The following is a 27,094-nucleotide window of genomic DNA, read 5'->3' as shown; positions in this document are numbered from 1 at the left end:
CTTGCATTGTAGCCAGAGCGACCTGTTGTCAACTGCTGATCTTTAAATCAAAGAAGGTCAGTATAGCTCACGCGTCTTTGCGATAATGGAAAGGAAGAGAGCGCACTGTTTCTTTGGGTTTCAGCGGCGGCATTTCTTGCATTGTAGCCAGAGCGACCTGTTGTCAACTGCTGATCTTTAAATCAAAGAAGGTTAGTATAGCTCACGCGTCTTTGCGATAATGGAAAGGAAGAGAGCGCACTGTTTCTTTGGGTTTCAGCGGCGGTATTTCTTGCATTGTAGCCAGAGCGACCTGTTGTCAACTGCTGATCTTTAAATCAAAGAAGGTTAGTATAGCTCACGCGTCTTTGCGATAATGGAAAGGAAGAGAGCGCACTGTTTCTTTGGGTTTCAGCGGCGGTATTTCTTGCATTGTAGCCAGAGCGACCTGTTGTCAACTGCTGATCTTTAAATCAAAGAAGGTCAGTATACTTCACGCCACCTTGTGATAATGGAAAGGAAGAGAGCGCACTGTTTCGCCGACGGGATGCTGCGGCCTTCCTCAGTTCCTCGTTAATATGGCTAATAGATTTGAGAGGTGGCAATTTGATGACAACCATTTTTATGATCAATGTTGGATTTCTGGCCTGACTGGGGCAAGATTGTTCTGCGGTAGTAATAAAAAGAAGCTATCGAAAAGTTATGGAGACAAGAAAGGTGGAGTCAAGTGGTCTCCTGTGGATCATTTAAACTAATCGTCGGCGGTCCGTGCCGGAGGTTTATCGTCGATCCAGATGTTAGTCTGACCAGCGCACGAGCTGCCCCTCAATGGCTGACAGAATAAACTGCATTAGCCCTCTTGCATATGCATGAGACAAATATCGACCCTCAGTACTATAAGATCTCCATGCGATGCATGATGTGATTACCTGCAAGACTGGATTCGAGTGGGGGGAAGGAGGCGGCATGGCTTCCGTGCCTTACAAGCCGATGAAAAGCAAACGGACCTGCATGAGATCTATCACTTCTCCGGAAAGCTTGACAATCACACGAGCTCGTTTGCTTCCTCCTCCCCTCCCCCATGGCACATTCTCCATGTAGCCAACGAAGGAAAACAGGGATGCACCCCCTTACATGACTGGTTTAGCGGGCTGTCCTTTTCCCGGGTTGAAAAGAAAGGGTGGTAAGATCATGAATCTCACAAAGCCGCGTTCGAGAGAGTGAGATTCGATTCTGCAAGATGAACGGCACATATAGCTCGAAATGTGTCCTCGTCACAGGGGTAGACCATGGCTTCGATTCGGTCGGCTGCATGAACTTGGCGCTAACAGTGGCTTCTAGGGTGCTGGGTTTCTGGGATCCCATTTGATCGATTTCCTCCTAGAGAAGGGACATCGCGTTATTGGAGTTGACAGCTTCGAGACCGGCTCTCCTAGAAATCTCGAACACCTGAGGAATAATCCCCGGTTCACGTTGATCAAGTCGGTATTACTCGAATTGGAAGGGAGAGAGTCGCAGTACACTAAACCTTGTTGTTGATCCAGCCATAATATTCAGAATCCACTGCATTCTAAAGACGTGGAAGAGGTCGATCAGATTTACAACCTCGCCTGTCCGGCCAGCCCGATCCAGTATCAGAAGGATCATCTCGGGACCCTCAAAACTTGTTTCCTCGGCACGGAGAACCTCTTGCAGCTGGCCAAATGCAAACGCATTAGAATCTTGCATACGAGTACATCAGGTTCGTGGTAGCAAACAATCTTGCGGGAAGGGACATTCTCCTTCGAGAGGAGAGAATCGAGCCACTGACTATGCGTCAATTTCTCTAGAGGTTTACGGGGATCCCTTGGTGCATCCGCAAGCCGAGACCTATTGGGGTAACGTGAATCCCCACGGGCCCCGGTCATGCTACGACGAGGGCAAACGGGTGGCGGAATCTCTCTGCTATGCATTCCGCGAACAGTTCGACGTCGAAGTCCGCATCGCCCGGATATTCAACACATATGGACCCCGGATGGGTGCAGGCGATGGCCGCGTTGTGTCGAATTTTGTTTCGTCCGCGCTCACTGGTCAAAGTATCCGGGTCACGGGCGATGGATCCACGACAAGGTCGTTCCAGTTCGTATCTGATTGTGTCAACGGACTGCATCTGTTGATGAACAGCACGTATAATGCGGGTCCGGTCAATATTGGAAATGATACGGAGAGCAGCATTCAGACATTGGCCGAAACTGTCGTCAAACTTGTTGCGCAGATGACACACAAACCGGAGGTGGCTATCACATTTCATCCTAGCCCTGCAGATGATCCTCTAGTCCGATGTCCTCGAATTGAACTGGCCAAGGCCCAGCTCGGATGGATGCCGATTGTCGATTTGGAGACCGGGCTGCGCAAAACTATAGAGTGGCATATGCAGGAGGCCGGCCTATCTTAGATATTCTCAGGCCAACTCATGCTTAGCATCCCTGCCAGTTCTACGTATACGAGACAAACATCAGCACTCCAAAATGGCGGTGTTTGTCCTGCTCGTGTTGCCTCCGTGGATATGTAGAGTGGTTTGTCTCTGTCTCCGAGAGTTGATTGCGAGCCTCGTCCGGGAGTAAACAGTGGCTGACCGAGGACAAAGAGATACTCGGCTGCGATTGGACCGTGGTGAGGATCGGCCTTTCTCTTTGCAGGTCGGTCGACTTTGGAGAAAAAGCAAAAAGGAAATTATCATAGAAAATTGATTGCGGGAGATTGCGACACTCAATCCTGGGCTAATCCCAAAGTAGTCGCGCATGCATATGTCATTAACCGTTCAAATCCATACTCCATACCACCAACCAGATTGCCGCTGGACGCGCTCGTTTGTTTGCTTGACAGGCCCCGAGTCATGACACGGGACGTTCTGTTTGACCGGATCGGTCCTTTTTCCATCACTGTGCATTGAAAGGGTTACTTCGCATCAAGGGGCTGGCCTGGACTTCGTGTCTTCAATATGCGACTCAAAAATAGGTTCGGACCGTCGTCCTTTGCTAGAGACAATGATCGAGACCACCTTGAGAGATCATTCATGGCTACATAGATTCCTATACACAAGGACATTATATGGCTTCATTCACGGGCTTTACCAATGCTCATCGATGCAACAAGATGTTGACACGATTTTTAATTCGCTCCGCACAAGATGCTGACGGCCATTGGACAGCGCAGATAGCCGCTTGCAAGGACTTTGACTCGAACTTGAACGTGTTTGTCTGCCGTTATCGCCTGGGAAGGCCCCGCGAGCCAATGTGTGATGGCCAATTTGTTTGCTTTGGGGCTGACGAGACGGTCGTGACGATTAGCTGCAGAGCAGAACTCTTGGCGGCGCATACTGCAAGTACGGTTCCGCATATATACGTCGGATGTCAACTTTCCTTTCCCCGGACTGAGCCCTTGATCCTGTTGCCATCCGTCGGCTTGGCGAAGACAGAGAACGGATCGCGTCTAGGCGGATTGGAAATCCAGCTGGAGATGCAGGCGGGCTATGAGGACTGGTTGCGTGTTCAGAGCTTGGTGGTTTCCCCCGAACGCCAGCGCCAGGGACTTGGGAGGCAACCGATGGACAAGGGTCTGCAGAGAGCGCAACAGGATGTGGCTCCGGTTGGACTTGAAGCGAGTCTGGGTGAGCAATTTTGATGAAGAAAAAAGAAACTCTATCGCAATCTCAGCTTTGAAATGCGAGGACAGTTCTCTTCGAAATGCGGGGGCAGTTCGCTTTGAAATTCGAGCACAGCTCTCATTGATCATCTGTCTTGTGGCAGGAGAAGTCAGGATATGGACGCCAAAAAAAAAAAAACAAATGCACTGACCGCATGAAAGAGAACCGGAGGAATGACCGCTGCTTGTCTCATTTTTGATGCTGTTGAAGCTTTGCAGTCTACACGTCTACACGAACATCTCAGCGACTCGGGCGATACCGTGCATTAGTCGGGAGCAAACAGGAAGATACGGGCTATTAAACATGATTGCCTTGGAGTCTCAAAATTCGGGCATGCATGCCACCAAATTCAGTATACAAAGAGGGAGGGAAAGGGGGGGGGGAACTACTATCAATCATGACCACGGACTGAGTCCCTTCACAACAACACGCTTACTCCAGCGTAGCGGTGAGAGGTAACCTTCGGCTCGAACTACCCACGTAAACCTTCTTCTCTGAATCCGAGACAACCCAGTTTTGCACTGTCGTATCCCAGTTGCTCAAGTCGCGACGCGTCAGGGTGCCTTTGAAAATCGCGCTCTGTCCCGGCTTCAGCGTGAGCCGAGCGAAGTCTCGCAGCTGGCGTGGCGGATTGTCACCTCCGAGATCGACGTACAGCTGGGGCACCTCATCACCTGCTACGTCGCCCGTGTTGGTAATCTTCGCGGTGATCTCGTACAGCACGTCGTAGAGCATTTCATTGCCGCCCATGGCGGTGCGGTCTCCCGCCAGATTGAGCGGTTGCGGTGCGCTGTCCAGAGCATGCGGCGGAATGAAATCAACCCGGCCGTATTCGGGGTCCTTGGAGGCGACGCGGAGGGAAGTTGTGTCGTTCAGGTACGGGTAAATGAAGGTGCGAATGTACTTCCAGGCGCTGGGAAACTGGTATGTGGAGAGATCTTTGCTTGGAGGCTTGAAGGAAAGTGCGCGAGTTGTTGTGCCGACGGTGGGCTGGTAGGAGTGAACATGCTTCTTCACAACTCGCAGATCGGAGTACGAAAAGGTAGTATAGGACAAGCCATATCCAAACTCGTAGATGGGCGTGATCTCAGCTTTGTCGAAGTGTCGGTAGTCGACGTACACGCCTTCGGTAAATTCCTGCTGCGGTGCTCGGTGGCCGTTGTTGAGCTCGGAGAGGATGTCCGTCCCGTAGTCATTCCTCTCCTTGGCCCAGGTAAACGGTGATCGACCGGCAGGATTGACCTCACCCCAGAGAATATCCACGAGTGCATTGCCAGATTCCTGACCTGGCATTCCGGCCCAGACAATGGCCGTGATGTTCGGGTGCTCGTACATCTCATCCAGCAGAACTGGACCAACTGTGTGCAAGACGACGATGGTATTGCTGCAGATAGAACTGACACTTCTGATGACCTCGTCGGCGTTCTGCCACAGAGTGATGTTATTCCGGTCGCCCCAGTTATCGTCAACCGTGATGAATGCCTCGCCCGAGTCTGCGTTGCCAAAGACAAGGCAGGTAGCATCGGGCTGTGAGACCAGCGCCGAGATAGCGTCCGAGTCCCAGTTGTCCAGAACACTTTCATAACGACCACCGTACTCCAAAACACGAGACTGGATGGCAGAATCTGGGGTGACAAGATAGGGGAATTGGGTGGAACCAGATCCCCATCCCATCGCCAGCGTACCTTCATCGCATCCTCGATCACCGCAACCGTTGGGACCCTTGCGGTTAGGGCCAGCATCTTCACCAACCACCGCCACAAACTTGGGATCCTTGAGTGGCAGGGCATTGAAGTTATTCTTGAGCAGCACTGTGCCCTTCGCAGCAGTCTCGCGGATGTGCTTCGAGTGGTTGCCCTGGACATTGACATGCCAGTTCACTTGTCCGTACTCCTCTTTACTATAAACATATTTGAAACCGTTGGTGTCATATGTCCATGAGTTGAAATTCACATCTGGCTGATTCTCGATCGTATTGCCGACCTTGAAGTACGCGGCCATGATCCGCATTGCCATATCATCGAGACGCCACTCTGGGACCGTGCCGTTCAAAACGGCGATCGTGAGATTTGAGCCCCAGAAACTCAGCCCAGTATCGAAGACTGTATCGCCTGGCATAGACATATCCAGACCGGCCAGTGCAGAGGAGACGCCCGAGTGATGGGCTTGCCAGTCGCTCACCACGAATCCCTGGAATCCCAGCTCGCTTTTGAGGTGCTTGTTCAGCGTCTGGCTGTTCTGGCACCCATATGAGTTGTTGATTTGAGTGTAGGAGCAAAGAACAGAGCCCACGCCCGCGCGTACCGCGTCTGCAAAGGGCCACAGGTACAGCTCGTGGAAGGTCCGGTCGTCAATGTTGGATGACAGCGCATCTGAGATGATGTACCCGTGTCCTGCTGACTCGCCCACCTGTCGGAAATGCTCCTGCTCATTGCCGATATAATGTTTGGCTGATGCAATCACACCGGTATCCTGAATCCCTTTAATCGTCTCGGCCATAGCAATGCCGCTCAACACGGGATCTGGCGAGAAACCCTCCCAATTGCGCCCGCCCTCTGGAGTTCGACCCAGGGGACCAGAGACTGGACCAAGTTGCACTGTAACTCCCTTGCCCTTGTGTTCACGGGCCATAGCCTGGCCGCGCTGGTAGAGGATTGAGCGATCGAATGTGGCAGCGGCCATCTGGCTCGATGTAAACGCCGACGCATAGTCGGCAAAGCGAACGCCCTGCGGCGAGTCCTGAGTGCAGAACCCCTTGAATCCCAGACGAGGAATTGAGCCGGTGTTTCCAACACAAGGACCGTTCATCCACCTTGGTCACCAGTTAATCACCACTCCTCGAACTGTCACGCCAGCCTGTTGGGAAACCTACCCTACACCAGTGGTCAGGTTGACCTTTTCCAGCAAGTTCAACTGCGATACAAAGTCGTGGGCCTTCTGATAAGCTTCTTCCCAGCCCTTCGCGCGCGGATTCATCCACGGTGACGGGTAAAATGGCTCCGAGAACCATTCTTCCACCTGTGGGCCGAAGGTCGTCTGTACGAACCCCATATAATTAGTTAAATGGCCTCCGCAGAACAACGACACCCAAAAACAAACCGGTTTCTCAGGCACTGGCTGCATGGCCAGAGCCTGTTCCACGCATGCCGCCAGGGCCAGCGCGATCGTAGACGCCAGCATCCTTCCTTGCAATAGCTGGGTATTGGGGAGTCGAATATGCACTCGTCCAATGTCGTCCTTGCGCTGCTCTTGTACCCTGAGCGCTCGTTGAAGAAGATATGGACGCAAGACTAGGCGCGTCAGGCATGTCCCATCTTTATATCGCGTTCGCGAATGCACGTGCTGCCTCGCGCATCCGCGGTGCCGCCGGAGGGGCGTGTTTGCTTGTCCCTGTTTTGCAAGCGCAATGTGGGTGTGCTCTTATTGGATCGTGATCATAGTGATCATCAGAAAGGGCCCGGCCCCTGCATTACAAGTGCCCACACCCAAATCCTCCCAGTTACATGTTCCAATGCTTCTACTGACACTCCACTGCCGCAGAAAGGGCGAGGTTGGCGGGCGAGGCACACGCATGCCGGGGGACGGCCGACGACCGATGATCGTTGCTGCTGCGAGGGATCCGTCTTTCCCAGTTACACCTGTGCGCTGGACCTCTTGATCAAATTAATTGTCCGGCTGTGCTGGTGGCTTGGATTGGAAAGGCCCGCGAGTCATGCTGCAAGGTATGCGGCGGGAGCTCGTGGAGCTCATCCCTTGTCCATCCCTGCCAAGCTTTGTACCTCGCTGCAGTGGAGGTGCTCATGGAAACCTTGTTCATCAATTGTCATCGTCATCCATATGATGTGCCTGAAGACGGTATCGAGAATATGTCGCATTCAATGGGGGAAGGTTGGCTGTAGCCCGCGAAGCCTAGATCAATGTATATACAGATGGCGTCAGATTAAACCAACCAGCAAAAAGTGGAAAACTTCCAGATCCCAAGTAATTAATCAAGATTGCATAAAGCAATACCAGAGTGTATTGAGCAAATCGTTCATTTCCATTTCCTTCGGAAACAAGAGGTAGGTCACAATAAAACGTCCTCCTCACCCCCGGGGCGTTTCATCTTGTCAATAAAAGCGAATCAGAAAGGCGCCCTCTGATTGGCTTCCATGAGTATTGTTATGGAGCTGGGCTGGAAACGAACCAATTAAAAGCCGTGTACCTGGAATTCAACCCCGTTCAAGTTCTGTTTCGGGAAACATCAGATATCAAATACTCCCAACCATAACAGCTCTTGCCACAGCATAGAGAGATTTCTCCTTCAAACCATCGGAGGCCTATGACCTTCACAGATATACTATATAGCCTCGGTATTATAAGAGGAAACCATTGTTTTATTTCAAAAAAAAAAAAGAACATTCTCATCGATGCAACTAACAAAAAGAAAATATCTGTCTTATCTATATATGCCAATACCATAACTATGCAAATATTAAACGGCACAACCCATGCAAAAAATAGCAAAAAAGCAAGGAATGAAGAAAAAAACATCTCATCTGTCGTAGGAATAATGTCCCGGCCCCAAAAAGATAAAGATCAGGGACCGAGAAGAAAGCTGCCAAAGTATGGATAGCCATGACAACCGCCAAAATCAGCTCCAGCTTCGAGAAAAAAGAATAGTCTCATGGAAGTCGGCACCCATCTCAGCTCAAAAGACAACCTGGCTCCCTCGGCGACTTCCAACCTTCGACCCAGCGTGGCTGCCTGACCCGGCCTTGATCGTCCGCTGTGACGCCCGCGACACCTGGCTGACGCTGTCTGCCGGACGCACGGGGTCGTCAAACTTCGACCTGGACGAGTGGCGGCTGCCGCCATGCCGCGAGTGCGACGACCGGCCAGACCGACTGCCGCCCACTTGGCTGATGGAGTCGTCAGGCGTGACGTGCGAGTCGACGTCGAGGTCGGCGATGCTACCGGGCAGGGGCACGTCGCGGGCGGACACATACGAGCGGGTAGCGCTGGCGACGGAGTCTGTGGGGAGGGGGATGTTGCGGGCGGTGCGGGTGGAAGAGGCAGTGGAGGCGGCCTTGGAGGGGGCCTTAGAGGGAGGTTTGGAAGAAGAGGAGCGCACGCTGTGGGAGGACATGGCGCGGTAACTAGAGTGGTGGCTGTGATGGGAGGTGTAGGAAGCACGGTCATCGTGGCTATGACGACGCTGTGTGCTGGAGGCTTTGACAGTGGACGCGGAGTGGGTGCTGCCCGGGCTGGGCAGAGCGCGTGGCTTGTCGGCGGCGTAGCTGCTGATGAGGGTGCTGGCGCCGCGGTGACGGGCCGAGCTGGCGCTGGAGGGCGGGTACTCGATTGCGCGGAGGTGCATGTCCTCGGGCACTGAGAAGATGCTGCCATCCGAGGCACGGCGGCCGTGGTCGTCGAAGAACTCGGTAGCCTCGTAAAGGGTGCTGGCGCGCGGGTTCTTGGAGGCGATGCTCCGGGTGAGCGAGGAACGGGGGGCCGAGGCTGTCGTGTAGACGCTGCGAGTGGGAGGGGCTTCAATAGCGCGCATCTGCTGGTACGGTTGCGCCTGGCTCTCAGAGTGGGAAGTTTGTGAGAATGCGGGCATAAGCTGCGGCCACTCGGGGATGTATTGCGCTGGCGCCTCTTTGGTTTCGGAGGAGGACTGTGAGTCGCCCTTCACCATAGCGTATGCAATGGCCGCTCCTGCGGCGGCGCCAATGAGCGTGCCCACGATTGTTTTGGCTGCTTTGCTTCCATCATCGGACTGTTGGGCTGGAGGTGGTCCATAGGCGAGTGGAGAGGCTTTCGACTGTTGAGAGACGACCGTTGGTGCAGCCCGCTCAATGGTCGTGGGCGCCTTGGAGAGAGCCCGCGATTTGGCTTCTGACCGCGGTGGAGCGATGGTGCTCGGTGCCTTGATCGTGCTGGCCCTGCTGCTTTTCGAGGCCACAGATCCGTTCTCTAGCAGAGCTATTGTCGGACTCCCGGCCTCTGATGCAACAACGGTGCCTCCGGGTCGATACACGGCTTCGATACTATTCCCATCGAAGTCGAGCACAGCTGCACTGTGATAACCGAAGGAGTCCCGCGTCTTGGGCTCGCCATGGAATTTGCCGCCGGCCTGCATGGCCTGATGAAAGAATGCGGTGACAGCATCTTTCGACGGCGCAGGAAATGCTACATGCACGGCGCTGGGTAGAATTCTGTAACTGTTAGCCAATCTTTCTTTGCTTGGAAGAGAGATCTATCGAATCCGGCATTCGATATCATTGATCACATACCCCGGCTTTTGCTCGGTGATCCAGAAGTCCGCAGGCTCCCCCTGTTTCTGACCGAATCCAATATAGCCATCCTGACGTCCAATAAACTGATATCCCAGAGGCTGCAGGCAAGACAGGAAGAAGGAAGTAGAGGTGGGCAAATGCGAGACAGTCAAGGTCAAATGCGAGACGGGCATGTCGTGGGGCGAACAGGAAAGACAACGGTGCGCTGGAGAGAACAGCAGCACGCAGCAAGAGCAGGAAGGAAGAGAATAGTTGTCCGGAAGGCAGTAAAGCTTCAAGACAGATAGATTGTGTGAGGAGTAGAAAAGACAAGAGACCAGCAATCGGACGAGTGAATATATACGGTGAGGCGGCCTCAGGGTCTATACAAAAGCACGATGACACACACCACCAGTCTCTCTCTTTCTGCCCCCCTCTAGGGAGATAGCAGCCGGCCGGACTGCCAGCCAGTCGCGTTGCCGTTGAAAAAGAGCAGCCAATAGCTCCATGCGAGCCAATTCCTGGCCACGCATCTCCGTCACCTGTTCTCCTGCCCAAAGACAACCTTGCGGTGCCCACCGCAGTCGTCCGAGAAAGGTAAGCCACTCCAGCCTAACCAGCGGCCCCATCTCCCCCTCTCTCTTGCTCAGTGCTGGAACGACTCAAGACGCTGGGACCTGACCCAGTGTCAGTGGAACCCTAGGACCTGCACGGCTAAGGAGAGAGAAGAGCCTATGTGGACCGGCCCCTACGTACGGCCAACTGCCCCGACGCTCCCAGACCGGGACCCAGTGATCAGAGTTCTGCCCGATTGAGCGATCTGCGCGTTCGGAAACGGAGATGAAACGACTTGGCCTGGATCTCGTCCCGGGAGGCGAATTGGACTGGCGACTGACGCGCCAGGTGAGCCGTGAGGCGAGATGTGACGGCGGCAGACTCGGCTTATGCTGCATGCCCTGGGGGGCCTCTAGCTCATGTATGGTATGGTAGTCGAGGTTATTCGCAGCTTGAATGACAAACTCCTTCCTTCGGCGGGCAATGCAATGCCTCTCTCAAAAAAGGAAACGGCGGCCAAATCATGTTCCTGAACTAAGAATAACCCCTTTCGACGGCCCTCCTGCACCTCGGGAATTGCAGTCATTGTCAGGACACGAGACACAAGCCGGACCCAGCGTCGATTTTCCGGGCGGGTCGCCCGCTTGGGTCTCAGGGTGGCCAGGTCAGCGCGGGGACTGGGTGGAGCGGAAGAGCTCGTGGGATGGAGACGTGAGTGGAAGTGGTTCTCCGCTCGACAAATGATGACGCGCCAACCAGGCTGGTGGAGCTTTGCATGGACCATTGACACGGAGGGTCTGGCGGGACCTCCTTTGGGCAGAGGTGCTTGACCGCTACTGTCCCCCGTGAGGCCGGATGGCGAACGGGTAAAGAGGGAGGTTGGGGAATTCGTCTTGTTGACCGAGTCCTGAGACTCTCTGGCTTTGAGTCATCGCAGTCGTTGAAGCGATTGAAGTCTTCGAAGGCGGGGGAGTCGAGGATCCGGTATAGTTCGCGGTGTGCTCGACTCAGCATTCCTGGGCAACATGCAGGGTGATTCGTCCGGGCCATGCATGGTCCCAATTCGCGTTTGGCCGGCAGCGACGGAAAAAAGGTGCAGGATTCAAAGTGAGGCGGGCGCCTCGTCTGCCACGCCGTCTTTCAACTGGAGACTGCACGCTTGAACTTGGTTCGCGGGGATGAGATTGCGATGCCGTGGACAACGTATTCTCGGATGACCTGGATTTTCCGTTCAACCCAGGAGACCGCGAGGAGACTCCGAGAGGAGTCGTTGAAAGACACGACAAATGACTACCAACAGAATACTACAGATAGAAAAGGAAGATTCAAAAAGGTACTGTATTTCAACACGATATGTGCCTGGTCTCTCAGGCAAGCCATCATGGCTCCTGAATCTATTTGCTGTTCACTTTTCTGGTCTCATCGCCACCATCGCAAGGAAGAAGGCTGCGGAAGAGGCTCTGGATCAGGACTGGACTGGCGAAAAGGAACCAAATGCCATCCAGTCCGAGTGTCTCTTGTTCTTTATGAAACAGGGAGGGCGGATAAGCAAAAGCAGATCAGCCCAGAGATGGGGTGACGCAGCCAAATCCCTCCGAGTTCACACATTCCAACGGGCCCAGAAAACTAACTCCCCCGACCGTCCTCGACTTGTCTCCCCGTCAAAGAGAAGAAAGAAGAAAAAGGAGCGAGGGAGAAACAAAAATCGAATGATAACTGGCCGATCCTGTCGCAGGAGTCTCAACAGGGGAATGGATCTCCAACAGAAAGAAAGAAAAAAACACAAATGAGAAGAGTAGATAAAAACGAGGTCGGGGACGCAAAAAAAAAAAAACATCGGGATGGCAGGCAGCCATAAGAAAAAAAAGAACGAGCCAAACAACAGAAACGTCGTGGCCAATTCTTCCTTTTGTGATGGTCGATATGCCCCGAAATTGCATCCCATGGCTCACACTCCCTCGAACCCCGAACCCGCCCGTAGGCCTAAAAAAACCGTCGCAATGAAATTCGTGGCGTCGTGTGGCATACGGAAACGAGGAATGCCCGGAAAGGTGAACGGCAGGCGAAGGGGAGAACTTTCGCAGCGCCCTCAGAGATGGCAAAGGCGATGTGTGGAAACTTCCCCCTCCGACCCGATCCGCTCACAGAATATCCCATACCTCCTCGGCCGCATGGCAGAACTTGCTGCAAGCCACACTGGCACTCAGACTGTAGTTGCTGATACTGATGGTGTCATCCTTGAACGAATCAGCAAAGTCATCGTGGCCCTTGGCCATGGCACCAACGAAGATGGCAATGCTCTCCTTGGGTCCCAATGACTCAATATAATCCTTGGTCCGGACGACGGGGGCATCGAAACTCATCGTCACCTTGCGGCAATTGGGCGGCAGGTGGTCGGTGATCGGGTTCTTGATGACCTTCAACAGCTTCTCTTGCGAGTTGGTGGAGCGGATGGACAGGCGGTGTAGCAGTTGGACCATCAGACCGGCGAATCGCTTGAAGGTTCTCGGAATACGGACGGACGGGTTGACCTCAATCAGAACACCTTTGGCGGTGTGAATGAAGATTTGAAGGCGCCCAGCCTTGTTCACCGGGGAATCCAGCAGGGTAAGAAGACACTGTAGGAGATCAGAATGCATAATTAGCGAAGAGGAAAAAAAAAACCACCAAAATAGAATAAAATCAAGAACGAAGAGAAGAGAAGTTCGAAAATCGAAATGCAGCAAGAGGATCTGGTCGTGGACAAAAAAAATGACCTGCAAAGAGATTTTTTTTCTTTCTAGAAAAAAGAAGCGTACCTGATGAGTAATATCCGGACGAGCCTCGCTGATGTCCCGGTTCATCTTACGCATGATACCAATGTGTTCGTCGCTGTTCAGCAGCGAGTACTTCTCATCCTTTCCTGGAGCACGGCCACTGGAGGCCCGGTAGGTTTCCAGGCTGGCATTCGAGAGAATGACGATCAACCGCTGGGTGTCCTTGTCGTGAGAGGGAATTGGCACATGCTGCTCGGCAACCAGCTGAGGCAGCTCCGGCGGGGGGCACGACTGGGTCCCTGAGAGTGATATCGTTAGTGGATGGAAATTCTGCGGATGTCGCGGGTTCCGCGGGCGGCGAAATAGGATCCAGGGCCGTGATTTGGGATTCAGGGGCAGGGAAGCGGGGGGAGGATATGTTGACAGGCAGGATGTCTGGCCAACTGGGCGTCCTGGAGGTTGGGAGACCGTCGCCGCGAGACTGCGGGGGATGGTGCATGAGAAGCCTTCGTGCCGGAGCCGATGGATCATCCAGAACCGTCGCGATCGTTGGGGGAAGAGGGGGAGAACGAGTGTAAAGAAGGTCAGATAGGAATTAGGCTACTTACTCGCACGCTTGCGCTTGCCTGCAACTTGCGCGGCTTCCGACGACATGATTTTGGAAGGAGAGGAGGTGTTGGGAGGGGAAGAAGAAGGGTCGAAGAGATTTTTGAGTTGACTTGACTTTTGGGTCCGCGGGTCAAAAGCGGGACCGATGCAGCTCCCCCAACGTCCGCAACTTCACGGCTGCTATGCTGCTCAAAGTCCTGCAAAACGGGGCCTTCAAATAACTTCAGTTGGTTCGGAATTCTATGTGAAGACCTTTTATGAGTTCAACTTTCAAGACCGTCGGGATCGGACATCGGACAATTATGTTTTTTTCTTCGGGACTGGGCTTCTTTATAAATCGCGCTACGCTTCAAAACGCCCCGACCGGAGACTTTTGCTTTGCCTCAAAATGGGTCTTAGTGTCAATAAATGGATGGGGATTATGCAACGGACCGACTGCGGTGGTCTCCCCTCATTGCTTCTGTGATGTATTCGGAACCCGAAACACTAAGCTTATCCTGCACGCTACTGCAAATACAATGCAACGAGGGGACCGGAGGGGCGGCGGGGGACTAGCAAGAAAACCCGAATCCAGCGAAGGTGTCAATATTGCAGGATCTCCCTCGAGTCTAACTGTGATCTATATAGCGGAAGACAGTCCGGCGCCACCAAATACTGTCCATCTGGCTCCGTGATACACAGCCCACCGACTCGGGCGGAACTGGAAGAGCCCTGCACGGTGGGATTCGCATGTGTAACCTGTGGGTCTGCATGGTGTCGAATAGTTGCAGATCAAAGGTGAAGACGCTCCTATTACCCTGTCCATTCTTGCCAATGGATGACTGGAACCTCACTTGCACCCAGGGCTATCAAATCAAAGGGCCAGGGCATTGCGTGGGTGCCGCCATGAGGTCCAGGAGGAGGAACATTTTCCCTCTGGAGACTCCTGATGTGATACATAGATCAATTAGGTGATCAAACAACAAACAGTCCCATCGCCTTCGGTCTCATTTTTGCGTCTTGCAGGCCTCCCGTCTCTTATCCCCTATGTTTGGCCTTGATCCCCCGTGGGCGGATGGCACAGGTCATATCATACAGGGGATGGGCACGATCCCAGCGGCCCATCATTGAAGCGCTCTAGGGTCTGGCTGTTTTGGTCTGGCAGGCTGGTGGCCGGTATCCAACCCCGTCACCGAGGCAGCATTCTGCATTCGAGGTGGGACAAGACCACAAGCGCCACGGGCTTCTTGGCCGATTTTTGCCACCCGACGAGGCCTTGGAGGAACAGGGGAGCCTCTCGGTCGTACAGTATCCCCGGACGAAGTCGCCGTCTCTGATCCTATAGAATCCGGGGGAGCTGGGCTTGCTCGTCTCCAGGCCGACAACGGCCATCGTAATCCATGCTGAACTCAACGGCCGTGCCAAACCAATCAGTCGATGGGATCTACGATCTGGCCCAGCACTTACGAGGGCGGATCGAATCAGCAGCATCGAGCATGAGGCCCCCGGTCATCTTTTGCCAGGTTTCTCCCTGTGGAAGTCGCGTAGCCGCCGTCCTCGGAACCCCGTCGGCTCGTCAGGGAAGTCTGGCAAATTGGCAACTGGGAGATGGAAAGATGGGAAAGATGGGAACGATTGGGGGAGGGGGAGCCTGTCCGATGACGCATGTTGAGCAGGCAACCAACGAGGGTTGAGCGGCCCGTCACAGTTCCAGCGAGGGAGCTATGGAGGGCATCATGAATCTGCTCTCTGCTCTGCGCATTGGTGGGGCCAAGCCTCATGGAAGCGTCTAGAGGAAGTAGTGGATGGGTGATAGGTGGATGACTCCCGAGTCCAATTTCCATTTCTCAGAGTAGATCCGCGGATTCACTGCTGTCAGCATCAGCATCAGCCCCAGTTGTCTTTTCTGTCCTTCATACGCAGTCCTCTGGTCGTAATCACGTCACCGCAAAGTCGCAACCAGCAGCCGTGACAGCGCAACGATGACAGCTAATCAAAGCCCCTACTGATGGCCAACGAGCTGGAGGGGGCGAAATCCTCTTAATCTCCCCCACCGTCCTGGGACCGGGAGTGTCATGGGTGCTGGCGGGTGTTGTCGGGTGTCATTGGTCCCTCCGGGGGCGTTGGGGTTTCCCCCTGGCGACTGAGTTCGGGGCGTCCTGCGGGCACGACCAATCATAATTATAGCAATGCTCATTGGAATGGAATCATTTGTTATCCCATTTAATTCACTCAATCCTTCTACAAACAAAGAGTTCTTGAGCCGCCAAATAGGGGGGGGGGGGGCTCACAAACGGGTATTTGCTCCCCCCACAACCGAGCATACCGGAAGAACAGACGGAATTTCAGATTATTTTGTGGCTGGTCCGATGGGAAGAAGAGGAGGAAAGAGGAGGAAAGAGGAGGAAGAGGAGGAGAAGGAGGACCAGGACGAGGAGTAAGAATGTCAGTTATATTTAGTTATCCTTCTTTAGTTATATTTAGTGATATACGAATATCTCCTAGTGAGATAGAATCAAAAATAGCCCGTCATCGGGGCAGGACGCTTCTGGTGACGCTATTTTGTACTGTTTGATACGTTCTATAGACCGGTCGACACCGTTCTCAGAACTGGGAGAACTGGGTGTCCCGTTGGGCGATGATCCACGATGTTGCCTAGGGGGTGTCCTGGTACGAAGTAAGAAGACCGGTGAGTGATATATAAGCCTTGCTCGCCTTGATTATTATGATCCCGCAATCAGGACTCGAGACATCACAAAAGATCGCGCTGACTCCCGTTACAGGCATTTACCAGTCCTGCGCCTCCCCGCGAGCCCGTCGTCTTCCCCTTTTCCCTGCGGGCGCCCATGACGAGCTCCCAAACGGTGCCCTTGTCAGAACCCAAACAACCCCCCAGCCTTCCCCCCGTTGGCCCTGTCCAACCCCCCCCACTCCAACCCAACTGGTGCCCCTCTACCGGCGGCGGCTGCTGCTGCTGCTGCTGATTGTTACTTCTTGGTGGCGACTTTCCACTGGGTTGGGAAAAAAAAAACAACTATCCTGTTGATCTGAATTCTTCTTCTCCTCCTCTTCCTTCCATTTCATCATCCTCCATCTCTGCACTATTTCCCCCATCTCTGATTTCCATTCCCCGTGTTTGCTTGCCAGCAAGGGGGCATTATTTGATCAGAACGTGAGTGGTGGTCCCCCCAAGTCACCGAACAATATGACCTAATCCAGTTAGCGCCACGCGTGCGGTGGAACCCGGCCGATCCGCCTATGTAAACTTGCAAAACCCCCCGTGTCGGAAAACAAACACCTTCCCTGTCCCTCTCGACAAAATCTTGGGAGCTTCCAGGGAGATGCCGTGGACAGTCACCAATTCTTTTAAGCGGTAGGTCCTCCCGATTGTCTGCCCCTCCCGATCTGTTCCCCCCCCAAACCAGCAACTAACCGGTCGCGCGATCTCTCTGCCAGAGGCCTGATGAAAACATACGGAAGACCAACATGGCGCGTCTATGACGATGAACGGGTTGCGAAAAAACGACGCGTCCAAGACGAAGGTGATGAGGCTGAGGCCAATCTGCAGTATGCGATTCGCGAGTCTTCCGCCGCCGTGTTGTCCAGTCCCTCGCGCCGCAACTCGATCGTCTTGTCCGAAGGCACCCTCGATGATCTCGACGATCTCACCACACCTCCCTCATCCCCACCACCACGGTTGACCCCTCCTCCAGCCAACACACGTAAACCCACCTTCGCCTTTCTCAAGCGAAAGCATAAGGATGTCGCCGCCGGCTCCCCCTGACCGAGGTCAACTCCAACAGTGTGCGCTCGTCCGCAGACCCACCCAAGCAGCAGCAGCAACAACAAGAACAATTGCCACCGCCGTCACTAGAACAGCAACTATCCCAGCCCAAACCTCACCCCAAACCGCCAGCTCTCCGCCAGATGCAGCTCGACCTAGGAAACGAGGTGCGCAAGACATGCGCGACGTGTGGGATGGAGTATATCCCCTCCAACAGCGAGGACGCGGCGCTGCACAAAAAATTTCACGAAATGAATTCTACCGGCGTGGACCTGGGCAAGGCATTCATGCGCGCAAATGCGTCTCGCTGGGTTTACGAAGCCACTCGCTTCGACGAGGGCTATGTGGTAATTGTGGATCGCAAGGCCACGGCCAGTGCCCGCAATCAGGCGAAAAAAGTGCTCGAGGTCGTCAACAAGGAGCTCTCGTCCCCTGAGATCGACGACGAGGTGCTATGGAGTCAGGCCGAACCCCCGAAACATTTACTTGAGGATATCCCGGAGGAGCAGGTGGATCGATACCGGGTATTCCTGCACATGAAGGATAGTCGATGCGTCGGGCTCTGTCTGACCGAGCGTATCTGGGAATCACGTCCGGTCATCCGGGGCGCCACGAACGGTGCCACCCATAACTCGTCAGTGTCGGTATCGGACGAGCTCCACCCGGCGATCGTGGGTGTGTCGCGCATTTGGACGTCCGGGGCATCACGACGGAAAGGCATTGCGTTGGATCTACTGGACTGCGTGGTCAGCAACTTCATCTATGGCATGGAGATCCCTAAGGATCGGATTGCATTCAGCCAGCCTACCGAGAGCGGGAAACGGCTGGCCGATAGGTTTTTCGAAGGCGAAGAGACCTGGCATGTGTATAATGAGCGGTGAGTTATTGTTGTTGTTGTGTGCGAGTTGCGGAAATTTCTCAAAAGGGGTTGCAAATTGGACATGGATCGCGCGTGGCATTCGTTGGGATGGGGAAGGTTTCTTTTCTTTTCTTTTCTTTTCAGCACCTTGTTTCTCTTTTTTTTTTTTTTTTTCTTTACCGGGTCGGGAAAGGGGGGATTTTTGTTGATTTATTCGATCGGACTGGGACTCGGACGGGGTTTGCGTTTGCTTTTCGTCCTGTTTGTTTGCGTGTTCATCTTTGCATTGTACCATATACTCGCCCCCTGTTCGTCTATTTGAGGTTTTTACTACGAACCTGACCAAACATGGTCCAATTCAAGCCCCATGCAATTACCAGATTGTCAGATGGAACTTTTAGTGTCTTCCAATGTATCCCTTGGTCCTCCATTAACCCTTCCCCCAGACGAGGCGGTTGAAACCAGGGGGGCTGATTGTAGTCGCGACTGCAGCCTTTCGGGGCTCCCGGACACCAATCGATCCGGAAAGCGGCGCGACAAGAAACTCGATGGATAAGAAGCTCGGCGGGGATCTTCCCCCCCCCTCTTCCCTCCCTTCCTTCTCATCCTCTTGTCTCCAGCTCGCTGGTCGAGGAACGCCCTCTGCTACATGATGTCGGGATTCAATCCGTTCCGTGCCCGGAAGTTGGACGGTGAGTCCTCGTTCTCGCGTCTCCTCCCCCTCCTCGTCCTACCCGCCAGATCCCGATAAGACGACGCGATGGGCATCCACCCCGATCACCAACCCAATATGCTAATGGCTTCATGGGATTCTAGGTAGCGCTTCAGGTGCAACGGCATCTGGCCCCATTCTCTCGGGTGACGTCTCGCCGGATGTGTTCACCAAACCACTTCCATCGTTGCCTCCCCGGCTGCCCAACGGTTACCCCAGAAAGTCGTCTGGATCGCGCGACGAGCGCGACGAGGCCGATGAGTCGACCTCATCGGACGAACAGACGGCCGATCCTTTCAATCCTGACTCCTCGGTCAGTGACAATGATGATGATGATCGCCCTTTTCCTCAGGGGAGCTCCATGAGCTTAGCAGCTCTGGATGATCGCCCTCGAGCATCATTTGGGTCTGCTCCACACCGAGCTCCATCCATCGATGGGTCGACGGGCACATCATCATCACCCGTCCCGTCTACATCGGCCAACTCCAGCATGCGGTCAGTCGGAGTAGCAGAGCCCGGGAACACATCGAGCAACACATCGCAAGATCCCCCACTGCTGAGGACTCGGTCGGCGGAGCCAACTTCCCTGCCAGAGCCAGGCTCCAGTACCAGTCCTTCGAGTCGGCCCAAGAAAGACAAAAAGCCGCCACCACCACCCCGAAACCATCATGGGAAGCGAATTAGTGTTTCCACTCTCACAGCCTCATCATCGTCTCGTCAATCACCTCCTCGCTCTACGAACCGCCTTTCGTTTCATGCCTCGTCCCCCGAAAGCTTGTCTACATCTACGGCCCGGGCGACCTCAGGGACCCCCAATGCCAGCTCGATCCCGCAATCACTGGCCCCGGACTACTTCTCGGTTCCGATGGAGGACTACAGGGCAGCAGATTCGACCGATTCCCTCCACCGCAGTAATTCCCAACAGAAACGCCCGCCCACACCTCCTCTCAGCCGCCGACACAGTCAAATGCGACGGTCCAAATCTACTCAATCCAAATCTAGCGGCAGTCGATTAGCTATGTCATCGCGCGATTCAGACAGCAACAGCAGCTCCCAGCCCCCCAGTCCGGGTCTTTCGGCCCGGTCTGTCGCCTCAACGGTCTCCCAAGACCGAAAGCGCACCAGCATGCCCCCACCATCCGCTAAAGAGCTCCGTGCCACCAATCCCTCCACGGGGGCGTCGCTGGTCCCGACTGCCCCTAATGATGCTCGAATACATCCTCCTCCGCCGACCGGTCGGCGTGCCTCTTCGTATAGCAATATAGTAGCGAGCTCCTCCTCCACGGCGGCGGCAGCTCCCCCACCTCCCCCGCCGCCTCGGCGCGCTCGAGACTCTAGTATACGTAGCAGCGACGGCGGGCCGCTCTCTCAAACCACTACTGCAGAAGAGATTCCGTTACCTCAACCTTCTAATGCAGATGATATATTGGCTGATCTGACCCGATTACAAAAAGAGGTGGATGACCTTCGCGGGCACTATGAGAGCCGCAAGGTCAGTCAATGAGGCTTTTCCCTGGTTGATCTCGTTTATTTATTTTTTGGTTGCCATGTACCTTTATGAATGTATGAAACTCATTGTACGACCTGTCTTTTTTTTCTCGTTCAAATCCACCCAATGCCCCTCGATGCGTAGGCCGTTTGCATATCCACGAGTCGGCCGTTCCGCACGTCGGGCGGTCGTGATTGGCCTGAATCCCGGGCGGGCATGACGTCGCTTTGGGACAATCCAAACGTTCTGCTCGAATCGCGGACCACTTTCCACTCCCCGCAATATCTCGATCGCAGCCTTCACCTCTTATCCCTTGCTCCCTGTCAGACACTGACCCGATCATATCTACCAAAGCATTTCCAGCTCTCAATCTCGACCGTCTCGGTCAGATTCAAACTAACGTTGCTTTTTTTTCTCCCCTTGCTCCCCTCATCACAATGACTACTCCCACTTTAATCAACCTACCACCTCCCCCCTCGGACCCTGTCACTCCTTCGGATATGGGACCGTAAGAGCCCCTTTCTTTCCTCCCCTCCTCCCTTCCCGTTGCTGGCTCCTGTGCGGTGATCAATTCTGGCATCCGGTTGACTGACCTTGGGCGCTGGGGCGGTCGGTTGGTGCAGAGGTACTCCTAACTCCGGCACGACATCGCTCTCCGCACTCTCCACGACTGCAATCAAAGACGGTCACCATGGCGCCCCCTTCCCCCATGGCCACCACGCCCACCAATCCTCCTCTGCCTCCACATCCTCTACAAATACCCTTGATGCCGAACGCGCCGACCGCATCTCTCGCCTCGCTGGTCTGGAACGTGTTGCGACCGCTCGCGCCGGCGGCCAGTCGCCCGCCAACGCCGTCGCACCCCCTCCCACATGCCAGGCTACTTCGATAGCCACTCGTGGATGAAGGAGCGTAGCACTGTCGGCAGTGCCAGTGCAACTGCCAGTATCGGCGGGCATACGACTTGGGCCAGCGGTAGTGACGCTTTCGAAGCGGACAAGATGAGCGAGGGCCCGGACGGCGATGACGGCGTGTCGAGCGTCAGCGTCGACAACCTCAGCGACGAGGGCAATGCCAGCCTTGTCGGCTTCGGTGAGGGCGCCAACAGTACCATCAGCGGGCCGACCTCGCGCCCTGCTGGCCTCAACCGTGTCTCCTCCGGCGGCCTCAGTGCCCGCCCCACCTCCATGGGCAGCGCCTCTGTCTCCCGGCCTAACCCGGTCGCCTCCTACCTCCAGCAGCAGCAGCAGCAGCAGGACCTAGCCGGAGACAGCCCCATGCATTCTGCCTCTCCGGCTGGCTCGAATACCCCCGAGCCGGTGAATGAGGACGCTCGCATGATGGATGGCATGACCTTCGACCCCGATGTTGTCGACACAACGGCTCGCACACCGCGGCTAGTTACACCGTCAAACAGGAGCACCAGTGGTCATGATACACTGGGCCGCGAGTGAAACCCGACCCGCGGGATCTACCCTTCCGCTTCTCTGGGTTAAGTCTCGTTGGGTTCGTAGAGAAAGAGACTCGCGCAGCGTTAAAGTTTCGTATCTTTCTTTTTTTTTTGGGGCGGTAGGCTACGTGTCTGATCTGATCTGATTGATTTTCTTTTGCTTTTTATTTTTCTCCTTCTTCTCTTTTCTGGCTGCTGTTTGCTCTGGACCTGGGTCATGGATGTATTTGTAGGCGAAGGAAAAATAGCTGGATGGAATAGGGCAGACCCGGAGAGAGCAAGTCCTGGTATGAATTTCATGGGATATGACTTTGTTATTATTATTTTTTTTTTGATTGACAAGCGCCGCTTCTCTAGCACTAAACTCTCTCTTTATTTTTTTTTTCTTCTTCCCTCTCCCTTTTCTCTTCTGTGGTTTATTATCAGGTGTTTCTAGTTGCGAGATGACCCTGGTAGGGGAGGGAGGCGTTTTGCTGTTGATAGAATCTACCAGAATATCTTTTACAATGAAGCGAGAGTACGTGTACCGGTTGAGATCAGTGCCAGATAGGATAATCCCAAGACCAGATGTAGCAGGATCGTCAGAAAAAGAAATGATACAAAATTCCTATAGTCCAAGTCTTTCCTAGTAGAGGGGCTTCCTAGTAGAGAAACCGCACGTCACTCTCCCCAGGCGGCCGGCGTATTATAACCCGAGACCATGTCCACTTCAGCACGATGAATGCCAGTGATCGGAAAATCCGAGGCCGGAAGCGTAGCTCGCATTTCTACCTAGCTGGTAACTGAGGTTAAATGCGAGACTTCGGAAGTGATTGTTGGGTGCCCACGCTCTCACCATCCAGGGATCCAGGTCGGTTGCAATGAGTTTCAGAAGCGCGAGGGCTACTTCGTCTTCAATCCGGAGGAGATCGTTTGCACAGAGTTCTTTGAGGCGCCGAGAGCCAAACATGCTTTCCAGGATGTCGATGAAACTCGCCGCGCGCTTTAATCGTGCATTGGACCACCAGCTGCATTCCATGTATTTGGGGTCAATCAACTTGGTGCCCTGCTGAGATCTTTCAGCAGCGATTTTGCAGAGTGTTTCTTGCAATAGCTTTGCTGGGCCACTTGTGTCGTTCACAACCAAATCTGTCGGAGCTAAGGCCGGATCCTCTCCTTCATCTTCATCTTCATCTTCATCTTTTTCTTGTTCTTCGGCTTTGGTTTCGAATAGGCTTATCATATTCAGCAAAGACTGCCTCACCTCGTCCAGATCATCGGGGTGGGCGTCGTGCTCCCAGGACGCGGGTTTCTTATAAATCTCCGATGCTTCGCCCCATCGTGTGAGTCGAAGTCGAAGGACATTGAGAGATAGTCTTACCCGGCTATCGGGCTCGGCTTGTATGGCGTAGTCGAAGCAGGTCACACATGTTGCCAGTATGTCTGGAAGCTTTTTGTCGGTGAAAACTATTCCGAATGGTTGTATAGTTCCCTGGTCGGGACTCTTGTCGGTGCCGCCCATGATCATTCGAGATTCGTGTACCAGACCTGCATGAAGATCGGTAAGATCAGCCCGAAACCAAATCCTTCCTCTCTGCAAGCAAGGTCGGATTGTTTGTTATGTAGGAGAGGTTAAAATAGAGGCCTTGAAATCGGCTTCAATGAAAAATTGAGGCAGATTTCCCGTGGAAGAGTGTCCCAGAGAGATCGACTGGAGACGTGAGCGAGCAGATGGAAATCGTAGTCAACCCACGTTGGCCCCCAAAATGAGATGAGTCCCCCGTCTTATATGGGGTCATCTAGACTGAGAGAACCCGAGGGGATCCAGTTCCTAGGGCCACGGGCTAGTAGGGCCTATTGACGGTCACTACCAACCAGCAAGAAGTACGTGTCGTTCGACGATTCCTCTTTCGACTACCTGCATGCAGCCGTGGGCTCTTATAAGCTGTAAGCGTGCAGCTTTGAACTCGGGCAATTCTAGCCCCCTGTACCGTCGCATATTCTTGCTCGAGTCCTTTAGCTTGTGCCGATTCTGTGGAGTAATCATGCTTATTGATTAGAACTTTAAGCTGATCTATACCGCGCTGGGGCCCTGCTCACAAAATATCGACATATCTGAGAAATCGTGGTCTCTCGTCCACAATCCATCCGACGCCCGAGATGCCTGATCTACTAGAAGAGGAGACCTACTGGTCACTCCTGAACTCAACCTTGAAGGAAAATTATCCTGGCTTTCTCAGTCATCTTTCTGACCAAGAAGGCAGCTTTGCAGAAGAGGGGCAATTAGCTGTGCTTGAATTCAAAGATGCTCAAGTCGCTACTGCCCCAGTCGTGAGAACGTTGGAGACATCCAGAGCCCTCAAGCGCTATCTGAATCAACCGCCGAACGATGTAAAGCAGCGGGCTTTTATTCTGGAAGGACTCCCGCGTAATTTCATCCAAATTCTAGGAGAGGATCTCAAAGTTCCTCCTGATTTCTTCGCGGCGCATTGGTCTTGTCCCATTGTCGGCAGTCTTTTGAACAGGACGCCACGACACTACGACGTGAAGAATCGATTTATCTTGCGATTCCCTCGCCTGCATCGAGCGAGAATCCAAGCACGGATCGGTGATGAGAAAAGTCCCTTCTATTCGATAGAGGCAGATGGGAATCGTCTTCTCTCCCGAAAGACGATCTTTGGCGATATGAATGGTCCACTAGAGAGCCCCGAGCATCTGTCCTTCTGGAGCACCGAGGGCGCAACGCCTCGAAATAGTGAAGTCACCCTATTCTTTTATGCGGTCTCAATTTGTGGGCTGCCTAACAAGATCTTGCAGTGATATTTCTGGTAGACCCTCCCCTGGGTGATACTGTACGATGGAAAGATTCCCCAATTCCTCGAAGGGTTGATCGCAATCATTCCATCCAGCTGGTGGATCCGATGATCCTAGGTTTGGAGCAGCAGGGTTCGTGGTACCCATTCTGTGCGTCGCTTCGGGGACAATCACCACCCACGGAATCCATGTTCAAGGACTTGTGCTTGTTAGCCCCCTCAATGAGACCACAGCCGGCGGAAAATAAGAACGAATGCATACAAACGTGCACCCGGATTGTTCTATCCGCGTGGACGGCTATGTTGCGTATTGTCGAAACCCAAGTCATTCAAGAGTCATGCCGCATGAGCATTGGAAGCATCACGCTCGAAAGAACTGCCACGGAGCTTGTGGACAACTCTTGGGCTCAGCCGTGGCACCCGCGCAACTTTGCTCGGCTGGTGATGGCGAAGTCGGCGCTCGACTCGATTGCTTGGGAGCTCGAGCGCAACATGGATGCTTTAGGCTTGTATTCGAAAACCGACGTTCTCGAGCCTTGGGAGGCAGAGGCGTGGGATCGTCTCCGGCAAGCTGTGCAAATGCTCAAGGTGAAAACGGACAACATTCTCCAGGCCTATATGCAGGCTGTATCAATCCGGGAAAGCGTCACCTCTAACAAGCAGGCTTTACATGTGGGGTATCTGACATCTCTAGCGACGGTCTTTATACCTATCTCGTTTGTGGCAGCAATCTTTTCCATGGGAGGGGACTTTGCAGCTGGTGAGAGCCGATTCTGGGTGTACTGGACCATCGCGATTCCAGTGTTGGCTGTTGGATGCTGGTTGCTTTTTACAAGTCGTGGCCGACGGAGTTTAGAGACCGCCTCTGCCGAGACTTTCCTTGTCTAGGTTCAATGTAATCACTCTACTAAGTAATCTCCTTGGTTCACGGACAAGTTAGCTCTGTTCTTGTGCAATTCTTTTCCTGAATATAGATAACTTCTCTCCCTCTAATAAAGAGCAGAGATCGTACCTTCGCCACTAATGCGGCGATCCTGACCTTAACAAATGATGGAAATGGTGAATATTATTTGAATGGAAAATCTGCCTTATATTAGTTCTCATGCGCTGAGGATCCTTCTTTTTCCAATTTTGGGAGGCACGACTGAGGTAGGGTGATGAAACTGGTTACTAGGCGAAATACAGTTTCTTTTCGTCTTTACTGATCACTTTACAGAGCTCTGTGGAATGCCTTATACTCTTCTACACTCAATTTTGACCTGGTGTTACAGAAAATTTTTTTGTTGTCAGGTCAAGCAATCTGTCAATCAGACAAGGATCACGATACCCGGAAAACTCATTTGAGCATAGCCAAAGATACTTAGATACAGTGTGTACAATGCGTTCGCGGTCCTTGATCATTGGTGATCCCCAAGGGTTGTGCCCTGCTTTCGACAGGATTCTGAAAGATACCAAGGAATCCTTTGTTCGATTTATCAAACTCTCTGGGAGAAGAAAGTGGGACTTTTCCCCCGTTTTTCCCTTTACACCATATAGCTCTAGATCGCGTTCATCCTGAAGCTAATTGGGCGCGAAGTATCAGACGGTGAGTAAGCACCCCGTGATCCGAGTCACTGAGTGGTTGCTGAGTATTACTGAATGCTCACATGACTTGGCTCTAGAGCGCCCTCATCAAAGCGGCGGCAGCCGAGATAGGAAAGCCCCACTCACCAATCATTATGCTGTCTATATCGCATGCGCTTGCTTAGTATACAGAGGCTTTGCAGTATGGCGACCTGCGTGGATTTGGCTAGATATTTCAAGATCCATAGATATAGTATTGTGAATACCTAGGAGAACTCGGCGGCGTAGGACTAGTTATGGTGAAGGTTGGTTGGGAGGCGATTTGTAGAAAGCAAATGAAATCGAGCACCTAAGTCATCCAAAAATTTCTAACTTGACAATTCAGTAGACTATGTACAGCTTCAATCCCGAGCGCAGTGTCAATTCTCTATATAGCTACAACTGCCTGAGAGTGCCTAGGCCCTTCGGCCCCGATCCGCCAGCCAAATGACGGCATGCCGCCCCCGAAAGTTAGTGGCCGCAGCGCAACCCGAATTTTCGTTTTTCCACTCAATCTCTCCCCACCCGCTTCTTCCCTTCTCCAACCCACCGTCAACACCCTCCCACCCTCCGCTCCGCTCCG

General features: G+C 53.5%; 11 protein-coding genes across 11 annotated transcripts; 7 read left to right on the top strand and 4 right to left on the bottom strand.

Moving 5' to 3' along the window:
* Positions 1 to 1,219: 1,219 nt before the first annotated feature.
* On the top strand, positions 1,220 to 2,413 carry N7462_001567 (UDP-glucuronic acid decarboxylase family protein; the record flags this gene model as incomplete). Its single annotated transcript, XM_057073293.1, has 4 exons — positions 1,220 to 1,261; positions 1,321 to 1,460; positions 1,524 to 1,720; positions 1,809 to 2,413. 4 exons carry the CDS (start codon positions 1,220 to 1,222, stop codon positions 2,411 to 2,413), a joined length of 984 nt encoding a protein of 327 aa, XP_056936934.1.
* Positions 2,414 to 3,114: 701 nt separating this feature from the next.
* N7462_001566 (uncharacterized protein) lies at positions 3,115 to 3,642 on the top strand (the record flags this gene model as incomplete). Its single annotated transcript, XM_057073292.1, has 1 exon — positions 3,115 to 3,642. One exon carries the CDS (start codon positions 3,115 to 3,117, stop codon positions 3,640 to 3,642), a length of 528 nt encoding a protein of 175 aa, XP_056936933.1.
* A 454-nt stretch (positions 3,643 to 4,096) lies between these two features.
* Positions 4,097 to 6,844, bottom strand: N7462_001565 (beta-glucosidase; the record flags this gene model as incomplete). Its single annotated transcript, XM_057073291.1, has 3 exons — positions 4,097 to 6,476; positions 6,537 to 6,700; positions 6,764 to 6,844. 3 exons carry the CDS (start codon positions 6,842 to 6,844, stop codon positions 4,097 to 4,099), a joined length of 2,625 nt encoding a protein of 874 aa, XP_056936932.1.
* Positions 6,845 to 8,354: 1,510 nt separating this feature from the next.
* Positions 8,355 to 10,118, bottom strand: N7462_001564 (VOC family protein; the record flags this gene model as incomplete). Its single annotated transcript, XM_057073290.1, has 2 exons — positions 8,355 to 9,864; positions 9,943 to 10,118. 2 exons carry the CDS (start codon positions 10,116 to 10,118, stop codon positions 8,355 to 8,357), a joined length of 1,686 nt encoding a protein of 561 aa, XP_056936931.1.
* A 2,502-nt stretch (positions 10,119 to 12,620) lies between these two features.
* N7462_001563 (18S rRNA pseudouridine methyltransferase) lies at positions 12,621 to 13,889 on the bottom strand (the record flags this gene model as incomplete). Its single annotated transcript, XM_057073289.1, has 3 exons — positions 12,621 to 13,097; positions 13,278 to 13,534; positions 13,844 to 13,889. The coding sequence occupies 3 exons, from the start codon at positions 13,887 to 13,889 to the stop codon at positions 12,621 to 12,623; spliced, it is 780 nt and encodes a 259-aa protein (XP_056936930.1).
* A 3,397-nt stretch (positions 13,890 to 17,286) lies between these two features.
* N7462_001562 (ESCO family N-acetyltransferase) lies at positions 17,287 to 18,488 on the top strand (the record flags this gene model as incomplete). Its single annotated transcript, XM_057073288.1, has 2 exons — positions 17,287 to 17,545; positions 17,584 to 18,488. 2 exons carry the CDS (start codon positions 17,287 to 17,289, stop codon positions 18,486 to 18,488), a joined length of 1,164 nt encoding a protein of 387 aa, XP_056936929.1.
* Positions 18,489 to 19,115: 627 nt separating this feature from the next.
* Positions 19,116 to 20,682, top strand: N7462_001561 (uncharacterized protein; the record flags this gene model as incomplete). The annotated part of the gene is made up of 2 exons (XM_057073287.1): positions 19,116 to 19,158; positions 19,283 to 20,682. The coding sequence occupies 2 exons, from the start codon at positions 19,116 to 19,118 to the stop codon at positions 20,680 to 20,682; spliced, it is 1,443 nt and encodes a 480-aa protein (XP_056936928.1).
* Positions 20,683 to 21,104: 422 nt separating this feature from the next.
* On the top strand, positions 21,105 to 22,121 carry N7462_001560 (uncharacterized protein; the record flags this gene model as incomplete). The annotated part of the gene is made up of 3 exons (XM_057073286.1): positions 21,105 to 21,175; positions 21,291 to 21,522; positions 21,576 to 22,121. 3 exons carry the CDS (start codon positions 21,105 to 21,107, stop codon positions 22,119 to 22,121), a joined length of 849 nt encoding a protein of 282 aa, XP_056936927.1.
* Positions 22,122 to 22,826: 705 nt separating this feature from the next.
* Positions 22,827 to 23,624, bottom strand: N7462_001559 (uncharacterized protein; the record flags this gene model as incomplete). The annotated part of the gene is made up of 1 exon (XM_057073285.1): positions 22,827 to 23,624. One exon carries the CDS (start codon positions 23,622 to 23,624, stop codon positions 22,827 to 22,829), a length of 798 nt encoding a protein of 265 aa, XP_056936926.1.
* Positions 23,625 to 24,256: 632 nt separating this feature from the next.
* On the top strand, positions 24,257 to 24,916 carry N7462_001558 (uncharacterized protein; the record flags this gene model as incomplete). The annotated part of the gene is made up of 1 exon (XM_057073284.1): positions 24,257 to 24,916. One exon carries the CDS (start codon positions 24,257 to 24,259, stop codon positions 24,914 to 24,916), a length of 660 nt encoding a protein of 219 aa, XP_056936925.1.
* A 293-nt stretch (positions 24,917 to 25,209) lies between these two features.
* N7462_001557 (uncharacterized protein) lies at positions 25,210 to 25,797 on the top strand (the record flags this gene model as incomplete). Its single annotated transcript, XM_057073283.1, has 1 exon — positions 25,210 to 25,797. The coding sequence occupies one exon, from the start codon at positions 25,210 to 25,212 to the stop codon at positions 25,795 to 25,797; it is 588 nt and encodes a 195-aa protein (XP_056936924.1).
* Between the last annotated feature and the right edge of the window lie 1,297 nt (positions 25,798 to 27,094).

This window comes from Penicillium macrosclerotiorum (genome assembly GCF_028827735.1).
Source record: "Penicillium macrosclerotiorum strain IBT 26536 chromosome Unknown utg000002l_segment0_segment0, whole genome shotgun sequence".
In the NCBI taxonomy this organism is placed as follows: Eukaryota; Fungi; Ascomycota; class Eurotiomycetes; order Eurotiales; family Aspergillaceae; genus Penicillium; species Penicillium macrosclerotiorum.
The sequence above is the reverse complement of the archived record's forward strand: the minus strand, read 5'-3'. Positions and strand labels throughout refer to the sequence as shown.